Below are 14797 nucleotides of genomic sequence, written 5' to 3'. Positions count from 1 at the left end.
ATAAGAAAGGACAAGAAAAAGTTCAGCTTTCAATCAGAATTAACAAGTAATGTCAATAAATTAGACACATTTAAGTAATATGAACTCAATATCTTTGAGTTGAATCAAAATCTGGGTTTACAGTGCAATTTAACACATCCTTGCTGAATAAAAATGTACATTTCTTTTTAAAAAAAGAAAAGAAATTACTGACCACAAACTTTTGAACGGTAGTGTATATTGTTAAAAAAGATTTCTATTTTAAATAAATGCTGTTCTTTTTTTAAACTTTTTATTCATCAAACAATCCTAAAAAAAAAAAGTAGCCTATAACTGCAAAAATATATTACTGTTTCCAATATTGATAATAAATCATCATATTATACTGATTTCTGAAGGATCATGTGGCACTGAAGACTGGAGTAATGATGCTGAAAATACAGCTTTGATCACAGGAATAAATTATATTTTAAAGTATATTAAAATATAAAAACGTTGAATATTTAATATTTCACTATTACTGTTTTTTTCTGTATTTTTGATCAAATAAATGCAGCCTTGATGAGCATCAGAGTCTTCTTTCAAAAAATTATTAAAAACAGTAATGCTTTTGATATATTCCCTGCAGTCCAGGATTGAAGGCCTATTGCATTCTGTCAGTGTTTAAGTTTACAGGATGATGGCGAGATGATACAGTATCTGAATGTTACTGTATGCAGCAATGTCCCCTGAACCCAGTCCAACCATTCACACCATCTCATCATGTACTGGCCATCATCCACACCACACTCCTCCACCAGTGCTCCTAGGGGCCGTCCTGCGCTCTGATTGGCCGAGCGCAGAGGTGTGTCGGGGGGGTGTGTCTGCACGTCTGCATGATCATCTGTGCGTCATGACGCCGTTTCCGGGAGGCGCGCGAGACCTGCAGCTGCAGTTTGACAGCGGCGGAGGCGCGCGACAGGACTCGGCGGAGGTTATGTGTTTATATTAATTATTATAAATGATATTATGCTGCAGTGGTCGCGCTGACAGCACCGTTACAGGCTCATTGACGCCTCGAGACCCGATGTTCGACGAGCACTGGCTGCTGCAGCTAAAGGTCAGAGTCAGTGTTGTTGTGTGAAGTGAAAGGAGAGCACTTCTATTCTATTCTATTCTATTCTATTCTATTCTATTCTATTCTATTCTATTCTATTCTATTCTATTCTATTCTATTCTGATTTGTTTTATTCTATTATGTTCAGCCATGTTCTGTTTTGTTATATTGTAGTTACTCTTGCTATGTTACTGTGTGTTTTTTTATGTATTAGATATTGACAGTTTATTTGTCTGTTTAAAGTCATACAGTAATGCGTTTGCAACGCTTATCTGAGCATATCAGATCGTTTTGTTGACATTATGCCTTTTAGATTTGAGAAGAGCAGAGATTTTTGCTCTTCCTGTGAAAGTTATATAATATAATATTTAATATATATATATCACAGATGCAGTTACTGTTTTCTGCTACTTTCTTATGAAACTGTCTGAGTGTTAATCTGTGACTCGAATTGTGGATTTTTAATTTGTTAATTCCATAGTATACCTTGACTGTAAACTTATACTCACTATAAACATTTGTATATGACATTATTAATATTAGTAGTTATTCTTATCATTAATATTAGTGAAAAACAAGAAAAGTATGTAAATCAGGCTTTGTTTAAATTTGTAGGTTAATCTCACAAAAAATCTAAAAGAAAAAATATTTATACATTTGCATAAAGACTATGTTGCCTATTTTAAGTGCAGTTAACTTTTTGCATTGTTTTGTAGTTCATGTGTTTTTTTTTTTTTTGTAACTATCTTGGAGTTAGAGCTGTACGATTCTGAACAGACAACTAAACAAAATAACGTAATTTACTAGAGGTTCTGACAAAATGTTAATTTCTGCAGTTTGTTAAAAAATATATTTTATTAATTTGAGTTCATTATTATTATTTAAATCTTTTTGAGTGAATGATTCAATGACTCACTCATAAAGACTGCGATCATTACTGGACGTGTTTTTGAATGAGTCTTTTAAATGAATGATTCAATGACAAATCCATTTTTAACAGTCACTTGTCGCCACCTACTGGTGTAATGATGTTACTGAACTCAATTTGAAGCGTCAAGTTACTTTCAAAAGGTGTTCATATACGAACTTTTATTCCAGTACTTCTGTGATAAATTAAATTATTGAATCAGGATCGGCATCTTTTAACGATTAATCGTGCAGCTCTAATTGGAGTATTATACCATGATATATGAATTTGGTAATCATTGAGTATCAAGTGGAATTACCATCTGACAACATTATTGTACTATGGTATCACCACAGTACTTGTTGTTAAGGTCCAGTTCCATCATGTCAGACACACTACATGATAATTTAGTGGTTAATACTGTCCTTTAATCCTATGGTGACCTCTTTGTGTCTTATCATCAACTAGCTGAGCATGCATTTACAAGACCTTCCCAGCGTCCCGCAGGCATCCTCTAATCTGCGTTTACTGCGCTGTTTTTCTCCCAAACCTGCTGTAATTCACTCTGAACTGCTCTCCCACAGCACATCTGCGATGTTAAGGGTGCCTTCTTCAAATATTCAACACGATAAAGCTGGTCGCAGTGTTATCAGACAGATTGCTTATGCTTTTAATGTGTTTGCAGAGCCGCAATAGAGAGTTTATTGTGTGGTAAATGGGCATCTTAGAAGACCTGGATTGATTCATTCGAGTTAAGAAATAGTCGCTATGATCATTTGTTCGGTGTAAGTGGGATTTTTCTTATCCTAATCCAAAGAGTAAGTGTAATAGTGATGTTTGCTCTAGTAATAATAAATATTATTGGGCAAAATCTGAGCATCTTCATTTATTTGTCCACCTGTTTTATTGGTTTCCAGCTCTACTGTGACAAGCACAAGCATTGCGTTCAGGGATAAACTGCTGTCGAGCCCCAATAAACTAAAAAATTTAGGCTGTTTAACTTTTGACAGTGAAACTAGTACTGTCAGCAGAGACGGGCGTGTTGCTGGACACGGGTTCGCGCATACAGACGGTGTGTTGCAGCATGCATTACATGACTCTCTGTAATTTGACCTAGATCTTGCAGTAACTGTCTCAGATTTACCAGCTACATAAATGCCGTCTGGGTTTTTCCATCTCAGATTATAATAACTGATGTTTCTTAATTTTCTGGGAGGTTTGCACTACCAATTTTTCAGGTTGCAATTTAATTAGGAATCCATTACAGTAGTCTGTCTAACTCATGCATTATGTTCTTCTCAAAGTCATATGACAGACGAATTTTAGATTGTTTTAAATCTTAACAAGAAAAACTATTTTTTTCACCAGATAATGACTTGTGTCTGTCACATCTCATCATGTGACTTTACTTTATTCTTTTGTTTTATTAAATTCAGCATGAAACGATTGCGATTGTATTTTTCTTTTCTATTTTGATGAAACGGCTTCTCGAACAAGAACAGATGTGGGCGGAGCTTGATTTTGTCTGTGGGGAACTGATTGGATGGTTGTGGTTTGGTGGATCTCAAGTTAGTGACAGGTTGTCATATTTGTTTTTTGTTTTCTATTTTCTTTGTTCTTTTTTCTATTTTGATGTATATCCGAGTGAAACGGCTTCTCGAACAAGAACAAATGTGGGCGGAGCTTGATTTTGTCTGTGGGGAACTGATTGGATGGTTGTGGTTTGCTATTGGCGGATCTCAAGTTAGTGACAGGTTGCCATATTTGTTTTTTGTTTTCTATTTTCTTTGTTCTTTTTTCTATTTTGATGTATATCCGAGTGAAACGGCTTTTCAAACAAGAACAAATGAAGGGCGGAGCTTGATTTTGTCTGTGGGGAATTGATTGGATGGTTGTGGTTTGCTATTGGTGGATCTCAAGTTAATGACAGGTTGTCATATTTACTTTACTTTTACTTTACTATTTTCATTTTTTTTCTTTTCTATTTTGATGTATATCTGAGTGAAACGGCTTCTCGAACAAGAACAAATGTAGGGCGGAGCTTGATTTTGTCTGTGGGGAACTGATTGGATGGTTGTGGTTTGCTAGTGGTGGATCAGGTTGTCATATTTGGTTGCTCCATTTGTTGAAAGTTCTAGAAAGTCCTAAGCTCCTTGTAAACTAGTACTAGTTCGACAAGTTCGACAAAGAAGTCAGCAAATGGGAAACTCGTAATTGCGGTAATTCCAACATTTGTAATTTCTGCTACACATTGGTTAAATTGTAACTGGCATTGCTTGGCTAATACAACAGCCCCCTGGACACAAACCAGACTGTCCTATCCTCGCTGCGGGGCCGGTGTTTAAATTGCTAAAGCAGACACACTGCTTGAAGCACCAACCCCCATAAACTTGCATAACTGGACGTTCTGTGAGGGTCATGGAGTTTACTTTGTGTTTTCGTAGTTATGTTGACCTTTATTTTGCCGTAGGCCTCAGCTTTATCTGTCATGACATCTGTGGAGTATTTTAGTGTTTAATCTTTGCAAAATATATTTACAGAAAATGATCTTTTCCCATGTCAAAGTAATAGCTGTTAAAAATCTGTCATTATTTACTCACCCATGTGACGTTCCTAAGTTGTGTTTTCCATGCAACACAATTCCATGGAATTTTTAACCTCTCGCATGTAGGATTGGGTATCGTTTGAATATTAGTGATTCCAATTCTGCTTATTGATTCTGCGTCTTGATTGCAATATGGTTAAAAAAAAAAAAGTCAAACATTTCGATGTCAAAAATATTTATTCTGTGTGTTTTTGCAAAACATTCCATTGCAACTGAATACCAAGAGCAAAGAGCAGCAGCCCAAAGAACAAACTAATAAACTAGACTAATATGAATTTCAAACATTATTAAAGACAAGTAAACAATCAGTAATACAATGAGAACAAATAAGCTTAGTGTTAATAAGCTTAGTCGTGGGACTACGGATGGAAATTAGCCTTTCGCTATAATCCGGCATTTTTACATGCATGTACTCCATGTTATGTTCATTAAAATGCACTGTCCCAATCAAATAAAAAAAAAAGAAAAAAAAAAAAGCAAATTAGCAATAGCACAAATAAATACAACTGAACAAAGTTCAGAAATTGATATCTAATGTAAAATAACACTGCATAGTTTTCTTTTTATATTAATCCGTATTAAAGTTACAAATTTATTCAGTCAAGATCAGTGAGTGATTTTCTTTTTCTTTTGTTCTTTGACTCACAGTAATGACACAGACGACAGCAGGAATATTAGGCTGCTGTCACTTTAAGACCTGATGCACTGATCCATTATACTGTTACACGTGAGTTTTCTTTCTCAACTGTCTGCATTAACTCAACACTTAACCGACTGTGTTTACGAGGATATTTTGACTTAATTTTGTGTGTGTACTTTTCAAGCTCAAGAAAACGTGAAAGAGAACTCAATTCAGTATTCGTGTGCTGAATTGAGATATATTTCGCAGCTTGAATGGTTTAAAACCACATTAAAATGTGCACATAGAAATCGATAAGTCTAATCGAAATTTTAATTTTATAACAAGTATCCGATTCCTGACCTTAAGTATCCGATTCCAGAACTGGAGTCTATTTTTGATTTCCAGCCATACTCACTTTTAAGGTAACTTAATGCAGGGCGCTAGTTTGAATGTGCAGAGACCTACGATTTTTTAAACCATTACTGTTTTAATTACATAGACATGCAAATAAGAACATTAACCAAGGGTTTACAAATACAGTGCGAAACTCAAAACCTGACTAGCCAGGATTATGTAATAACTCTCAGTGTCAAACATGTAAGAGATAATATACAGTCAGACGGTCATAAACGCTAAATAAATCATAAACGCTAAATAAACGCAAAGCTTGTATTACCCTGAAGGAGTTTTATCGTGCAAAATGACCATCTGACTGTAAATGACCTGCGTATTGCACAGCCACTTACCAAAGAAATAAATAAATAAATGCATGTGAATTTTTTTATTATGTTGAGAGGAAAGAGAAAGCAAAGTGAATCAAAAAACCACCTGGGCTAATGGATAGTTTAGCAGTAAACATGCAAAAATATTTGGCCGCAGAAGGCCATGTTTGACCAATCAGGAACAAGGAAAACCAAATCGGCCTCCATTAGCACCGTTACATGATTGAGTGTCTTTAGTGTTAAGTAATTATCATCACAAATTTCCTCTCATGTCAGAACATGTTTTGCTTCTTCTGTCTGCCTCTCTGCAATGTTTCCTTGCTCTCAAAATCATAAGCAAAATGCTAATCTCTCCTTGTCTCTTTCTGAGGGTGTTTGTCTGACTCGTGTTCTACCGGTTGGAATCTGACACGTCTAATCAGACCCTTCTTTTTTAGTTATTCAGCATAAGAGAATGGGAATGTTCTCGCTCGCTCTGTTCCCCCACTGTTTATTTTCCTAAAACAGGATTTTCAGGTCGGGCTGACTAGTTTTTCAATCCTCACCACCTGTCTGTGTCTCTGTAAATGTTAACATCAGCGTCTCAATGACTTTTTTAAGTAGAAAAACAGTACACTACTGTTAGGGGTCAGTTAGGATATATTTTTATGATTTTTTTTTCTTTTACAAATCACAATGCACTTTTGAAAACTGAAACTTGGACATTCTGCCAAACATCTCCTTTTGTTGTCCATAGAACAAAGTAAGTCAAATGGGTTTGGAACAACATGAGGGTGAAATGATGATAAAATGTTCATTTGTATCCCTTTATCTGTCACTTTTTCCTGCAAATTCTGCATTTTCTAATGCACGTTTATGCATGCATGCATGAACGCAATTTTTACGTGCGGTTTTCGTTTTGTGAAGGTGTACACAGACGGCTTCTTCCTCCCTCAGATGTTTTCAGACTGAGTTTTCCACTTTGTTTAAACATAGCCACGCACGTGTATGTACTTTACGTATTTATTGCAACATCAGCACGTTGGGTTTGAAGAGACCTGTTGAAATACAAAACCACATTTTGGTTAACTCAGGCAAGGCAGGTATCTCTAAACCCAGCGACAGACGGAAAGACAGACTGACTTAATTGACCCCCGAGGGAAATTTCAGTTTAAGCCAACACAGAGCAGTTTTAAACGTGTCGTTTCCTGCGCTTTGACCTGATCTACTGTTGTCTCACTGCAGATTTAATCTCAGAAGCTTCTGTCCTGACAGACAATACTGAAGTTGTGTTCGCTGCTTAAGTCCGTCTGATGAGGACTCTAAACGTCCATCACACTAAATGACCATGTCAGAGACAGACAGACCGTAAGCAGCTCAGGAGAGATTGTGAGTTAATGAGCCAGGACTCTCTGCTGAGGCCTGCAGGTGCTGTAAAACAGACTTGCTACAAACACACTGTCGAATTTACGCATGTAACTTCTTTCTTCTTACCCAGTAAAGGAGGTATTGAGCACTGCACAAAGTTGACCAGAAATGACTGTAATTGCTCGTGCAAAACTTTCCACCACATGCATGGCTGTTGCTATGCAGTTGCTTGGGTGTCATGAGTGGTTGCTGGGTGGTTGCTGGGTGGATACTGGGTAGTTGCTGGGCGGTTGCTGGGTGAATGCTGGGTGGTTGCTATGTAGTTCACGTGCGGTTGCTGGGTGAATTCTGGGTGAATTCTGGGTGATGGCTGGGTGGTTGCTGGGTGGATGCTGGGCGGTGGCTGGGTGGTTGCTGGGTGATTGCTGTGCGGTTGCTGCGTGATTGCTGCGTGATTGCTGTGCGGTTGCTGTGCGGTTGCTGTGCGGTTGCTGTGTGGTTGCTGGGTGGTTGCTGTGCGGTTGCTGTGTGGTTGCTGTGTGGTTGCTGTGTGGTTGCTGGGTGGTTGCTGTGTGGTTGCTGTGTGGTTGCTGTGCGGTTGCTGTGCGGTTGCTGGGTGGATGCTGGGCGGTGGCTGGGCAGTGACTGGGTGAATGCTGGGTGGATGCTGGGCGGTTGCTGGGTAGATGCTGGGTGAATGCTGTGCGGTGGCTGGGTGGTTACTGGGTGGATGCTGTGTGGTTGCTGCCTGGATGCTGTGCGGTTGCTGGGTGAATGCTGGGTGGATGCTGTGCGGTTGCTGGGTGAATGCTGGGTGGATGCTGTGCGGTTGCTGGGTGGATGCTGTGCGGTTGCTGGGTGGATGCTGTGCGGTGGCTGGGTGGTTGCTGGGTGGATGCTGTGTGGTTGCTGGGTGGTTACTGGGTGGATGCTGGGTGAATGCTGGGTGGATGCTGTGCGGTTGCTGGGTGGATGCTGTGCGGTTGCTGTGCGGTTGCTGGGCGGTTGCTGGGTGATGGCTGGGTGAATGCTGTGCGGTTGCTGGGTGGATGCTGTGCGGTTGCTGGGTGGATGCTGGGCGGTGGCTGGGCGGTTGCTGGGTGGTTGCTGGGTGAATGCTGGGTGAATGCTGGGCGGTTGCTGGGTGGAGGCTGGGTGAATGCTGGGCGGTTGCTGGGTGGTTGCTGGGTGGAGGCTGGGTGAATGCTGGGCGGTTGCTGGGTGGTTGCTGGGTGGATGCTTAAAAGTCAAAAGAGACAAAAGAGTAATACACAAAAGCAATATTTTCCCCTTGAGATTTATGTTTTCACTTCTTCACTCTTTATTTCTTGACAAGCTTTCCTTGACAAGCTTTTCCGCCTGTAATGTTGATGTATAGCCTACCCAGGGCAAGGGTCGAGTTGATTTATTTAGCAGTATTTGATTGAGTCATGAATATGTATTAGGCCTACAGGCTAATATTATTTTCCCCATATGAGTAGATTGCAAGTTGTTTTAGAGGGGAATTTGTTGTATTTGGAGATGAACTGACCAGTACTTTTACTGATAAGTACAGTACTTTTACTGATATTTGTAGTAATTTTCAGGTATAGTGTTAGTGTCGTTTTTTTTTTTTTTTTTTAGTGTTTTGGGTCGTTTTGGAAAGTCTGTGAATCTTTTTTCCTTTTCAAATCTTAGCAGACTTAGTTTTGATATTTTTAATTAGCGTGCTTTGCTTGGTAAACATGTGCTTTTGAATTCACCCTGTGTAGAGCACCATTGCTTTAAGCTATACACATTAAAACGTACATCTTTTGGCCCGTTCCGTTGTGTCACTTCTCATAGTTTGAGTGTTTTTTAAGTTCATAATAAAAGTGGTCAGGTAAACTGTTTAGTTTCCTGAACAATGATGTTTTCCGACACCCCAACTTTAGAGCATAAAGGCTTTTTTTAGAAAGTAAATAAAATTTTATACATATAACATATTTTATGAATGCTTTTATGCAAAGCAGGGTTGCTATAGTTTTAAATTTAGCTTCTTTTTATGTCTTTGTTTGTATTTTCAGCTTATTTTAGGTTTATTTTTTTCTTTTAGATTCCTACTTTCATGGTCGACTTATTGTCCTTGGAGTCGAATCCTGAACGTGCACTGATCCGTCACTGACCACAACCAGATTAAGAGCTGTTTAGTCATTTCAACTGATTCAATGATTTCAAATATTTCAAGCACTTTCCCACTTTCCCAGTCATTTTAGCACTTTTAAACTGTTAAAGAATGACTTGTGGCTTTCAGATTGTTTCGCTCCCAGACGCTGATGTCCTGCGGCCTTAATGTTACCGTGATAATGTTACCGTGAGAAGTGTGCCATCCTGATGTCACCGGGTTTTGGTGTCCGGTTTTGTTGCGTTGGCCCCTCATCCACCCCCAACCCACAATTTAGGTCATGTTGTGTGTTGAATTGCAACTTGAAACAAGACACGTACACCAGGCGCGTGAAGCATTTGCCACTGAACCCTGCTGGACTATGAGTACTTTCCATGTGTAAAGACACACAAACATCAGATCACATGTATAAACTCAAGAGGAAGGTGGAGTTTTGTTGTGGTTTTGCACATGCTGTTCTGACTCAAATTCTAGTGGGAATGAGCTCAGTTGTTTTGTATTTTTTATTGTTTTGCTGATATATTAAGCTAGTGATGCCTAGACGTCATGATAGAGTTCATGCATTGATGACTTTCAGGACACTTCATTCAAACAGACTGTAAGTGCGTGTAGCGTTTCTGTCCGGGCCACCCTATATCTCGGTTTTAATCCACTCTTATTATAATGCTGTTGCAGGAGTCGTCATTGATTCACTAAGATCGTCCTTGGCCGTCCAAGACTCTGTCCTGAAGCTAATAACTAATCCATTACTCCTCATAATTGTTGGTCATAGCTCTAACCTTATGATGAACTTCATTTGTTGTTAATTATATTGTGTTTGCTCAGTAAAGCATCCGTTTCTTACTACTTAAAAAGGTAATATAATTAAAAACAGGATATTTCTTTGATCTTGGGAAATAAAAGAGTTCAGTCAGTGTATACTGTTACTCTAGACTTGGGTGGTGGCAAAGTATTCACACATATATATATATATATATGCAAATTGCAATCATATATAATTGATATATGTGCGAATTTCATCTAGTGGAAGAGGTTGTTACTGCGCCCAAACAAAATCTTACTTCTCACAGTTTTAGAGGAAAATGTGTTTTGGAAAACATATATTTCATTTAAAAATTTAAAATGATATTTTTCTGCATTTCTCATAACAATAAATGTAAAATTTTATGACTTTTTTCACTTCAGGAATAATATGTCAAGTGTCATATTTAAAAAGAGACTTTAAAAAGTGTTATCTTTTAAAAAGAAACTTAAGTCTGTGGTCCAAAACATTCACGATTTAAGTTGGAAATTTAGTTTTCAGGTCCATACTCAAAAAGTGAATAAATGGATTATAACTACAGCATAAATATAATTTAGTACAAAAAAATCCCCTAAAAATACAAAATATTAAATAAAAAACATTAACCAACTAAAATATAGTACAATAATTTCATTAAAAAAAAAATCTGTAATTTTTGGCCCACATTTTTTAGGGTTAACTGTCTGATTGCACTATATTATCGGCCAGCTCTTAATACAAAGTTGTATATGTAAGAATGTATAGGGATAAACTTTATCCGCACACATACAGTATATATAGCATGTATCTCAGTATTGCTTGTATCATTGCAAAATGTAAACAATATTATTGTCCAGCTCTAATCTGCTAAATGCAACTATAAGGGATATGAAGATATAATGAACATTAACATAGTGATTTTCTGTAAAGCTAGTTTGAAACGATGTGTATTTTGAAAAGCACTATATAAATAAATTTGACTTGACAGTATTGACTCAACATAAATAACTTATTTTCCAAAGCTTTCGGTAGATTCCAGAATTGATACAAGGAGGAGCTTACGCTTCGGTTAATTATCCAAGCCAAAACTCAAATTAGTGGGCTTAATAAAAAAAAAAAAAAAACTAAAATTCTATTGAGAAAAATAAGTGACAGAAATGTTTTGGCAGAAATGTCCACTGATCCAGAAATGGAAATCGCTGCCCCTGGAAAACTCTACATGCCATATGGTTGTACTGTCCAGCCTGGTAAATACCGTACACATGTACTTCTGGTGTTGGAAATGCCCTGGCGTTTGGCCCGGTCTGTGACTGTGACCACTGGCTGCTCTGTCCGGCTGAGACGAGTGAACAGGGAACAGTGTGTCCTGGCGGAGCGAGTAGGTGTTAAACATGGAGCCGCAGACATTCAACAAGCTCGCATTACATACAGGACCTTTGTTTAATCGCACGAGTCTTACATAATCGTGAAGCGCCAAAGTATTTATTCTACTGCAGCTGATTGGTCGCCTAGTCATTTTTTACATTTTCATTTAATTGGTGTTCAAGCTCTCTGTGGTTTATGAGAATAAATAGAAAAAAAAGCTAATGGTCAATTGTTTTATTTTGTTACTTTTTTATCACATTTTAACTAAACACATACATATACATTTCCATGTAACATAGAAAACAACAACACACACACAAAAAATTTGCTTCTCAGTATTTTACACTGATATTCAATACCACCTCTTTTCTCAGTCTTCTATTAACACCTTTCCAGCTCCACCACTTTTTAAGAACGATCTGAAAGGTCCCCAAACTCCATCATAAACTGTATATTTATCCCTTAAAAATACACTCTAAAAAATGCTGGGTTGTTTTAACCCAACTTTGGGTCAAATATGGACAAACCCAAACGTTGGGTTAAAAATGTAATTTAAAAATTTAACCCAACGGCTGAGTTTGTCTGTATTTGACCCAAAGTTGGGTTGAAACAACCCAGCAATTTTTAGAGTGTATGTTATCTTTTCTATTGACATATCTGTTACCATTTCTATGGTCAATTGTCAGTCAAGTAAGTCTGTACTTGATTGAGTGCTGCAAAATATTTTCACAATTTTAATATAAATCAGTTTTGTATGCTACTGTTTGCATATTGAGTTTTTAATTTTAAAAAGCAAGCACTCCATTTTGAACAAAATCTTTGTTCCCCAAAATAGAATTGGTTGTTAAGGTGTGGCTTAGTGAGTGACAGGTTTTTTCACTTACCTTGATTATATGTAACTATGGAAAGAATGTTTCTTCGTCTATAATGACGTGAATTAAGGCCCTATGAAATCAGTTTGATGTTTTCCTAAATTGCTGTCCCAATTCCATTTTAAATTTTTATTTTTCTGAATTCAGTTTGAATGTTTAAATGAACTTTTAGTAATCAAAATGTGTGTCTAATTAGTTTTAAATCATTAAAACACAAGTTAACACCGATTTATTAACAAAAGTTGATACTGAAAGTTCCCAGTTAAATACTGTTTTTCTTACATATTGGCTTCTTTGAGGAAGTACTCTCCAGCATATGTTTTACATACTATCTAATAAACATACATGTTTATAGTTTATAGTAGTTCAGAGTATCGTTGCAATACAAAAGAAAAACGTTTTTGAAAAATGTTTGTGTACTCAAAGTTTACTTCTGTTACACTTAAAAAAAGTATACTTTTATAAACTAAAAAGTGGGCCAATTTAGTCCCAAGAAGTATTGAAGTAGTACATAGGTATACTTCTAGTACATTGAATTTAGTATGCATGCTACATAAAGTATACTTGGAAAATATACTTAACCTTTACTTAAATTGAATTGATTAAATTAACTTCATAAGAAGACAACATTTGAAGATTATGGGGTTTTCTCTCTCTGGAGAATCAAGTTTCTCTCCATTTCATCTCATTGCTTAGAAAAACTCTCAGTACCATGGTAATTTCATGTGAAACTCTCGATACTTTTTTTGAACCTGTTATTTATAAACTCGCTCTGAAGTCATGTGATCTAGCCCTCAGATGAACTATTAGCACTTGCATTGTGTCATAAGTTCATGAAACTCGCATGACCTCAAAATAGACCTATATTAGTGGCATGCGAGTAAATGCTTAACACATCAAGGATATTCACTCTGTATCTGCACAGTCTCTTTCGAGCTCGCAGCTCCTGTGGCCTGCTTTTGCTCTCTGATTTTCTCTCGGTGTCAGACAGACGCAACACAGACGTGTAGATAAGGCTATTTAGGGTGAACTTAACCATAATTACTGCTGATAAAAATATTGCAGACAACGCAAAGCTTTTAGAAGGGCTAATATCTGACAAGCTGTTATTTGTTGTACCTTAATTAAATGAGACGAAAGTGTGATTTATGTTGAGATTAACCTGTGATAATCCCTAACCCTGGTGTGATTCTGTGTTGTTATTGCTAAAAAACGATCAAAAGTCGTTTTCATTTATTGAAATAAAACTATATATCTATCTATAAACAATTTAAAAACTATATTAAGTATATTAAGCTCCGGTTACAGTATTTGTCAATACAATACATTTTCTTTAATATGTTGAATACATTTTCCTCCAGGCTGATGTGTGATTCTCGCTCTGGCCCTGTCCGCCAGCATGGTAGACATGGAGAACCACTACAGCGCCCCGTCGCCGCTGAACGACGCAGTGCTGGACAGCCCGTTGTGCAGGGACTTCATCGGGGGAATGGGAGACCTTCAGGACATCTCTCAGTCCATGGATGAAGACGCTCTCAGCAGCTTCGAGGTGACCGAGAACCAGTCGTCGGGTCTGGGCTCCGGATCGGAGAGCTCCACTGCGTTAGGTACCCAGATGCTGCCACTCAAACACACTCTGACTTTTTAAGAAAAGACACTGTTCCATGCAATTGAATTGCATTTCATTGCACTGCGTTGCGTTGCGTTGCGTTGCATTGCATTGCATTGCATTGCATTGCATTGCATTGCATTACTTTGCATTGCATTACATTGCATTACATTGCATTACATTGCATTACATTACATTACATTACATTACATTACATTACATTGCATTGCATTACATTGCATTACATTACTTTGCATGACTTTGCATTGCATTACATTACATTACATTGCATTGCATTACTTTGCATGACTTTGCATTGCATTACATTACATTACATTGCATTGCATTGCATTGCATTGTATTGCATTGAATTACATTGCATTGCATTGCATTACATTACATTACATTACATTACATTGCATTGCATTACTTTGCATGACTTTGCATTGCATTACATAACATTGCATTGCATTGCATTGTATTGCATTGAATTACATTACATTACATTGCATTGCATTGCATTACATTACATTACATTACATTACATTACATTGCATTGCATTACTTTGCATGACTTTGCATTACATTACATTACATTACATTGCATTGCATTACATTACATTACATTACATTACATTGCATTGCATTGCATTACATTACATTACATTACATTGCATTGTATTACATTACATTACATTACATTACATTACATTACATTACATTACATTACATTACATTTGCAGCTGATT

The 14797-nt window shown here is 37.2% G+C and overlaps 2 protein-coding genes across 2 annotated transcripts in view; both read left to right on the top strand.

The window, feature by feature from the left end:
• avpr1aa (arginine vasopressin receptor 1Aa) overlaps positions 1–14797 on the top strand; it is a 675329-nt gene that overhangs the window by 454999 nt on the left and 205533 nt on the right. The window lies entirely within an intron of this gene.
• Positions 867–14797, top strand: part of pparab (peroxisome proliferator-activated receptor alpha b) — a 39675-nt gene continuing 25744 nt past the window's right edge. The window contains exons 1-2 of the mRNA XM_079858957.1: positions 867–1078; positions 13801–14046. Of these exons, the coding sequence (XP_079715083.1) occupies positions 13839–14046 (208 nt within the window). The 5' untranslated portion in view covers positions 867–1078; positions 13801–13838. The remainder of the gene's footprint in view (positions 1079–13800; positions 14047–14797) is intronic.

Source organism: Squalius cephalus (assembly GCF_949319135.1).
Source record: "Squalius cephalus genome assembly, chromosome: 23".
Lineage (NCBI taxonomy): Eukaryota > Metazoa > Chordata > Actinopteri > Cypriniformes > Leuciscidae > Squalius > Squalius cephalus.
Note: the sequence above shows the minus strand (reverse complement) of the source record. Positions and strands in the feature narration are given on the sequence as shown.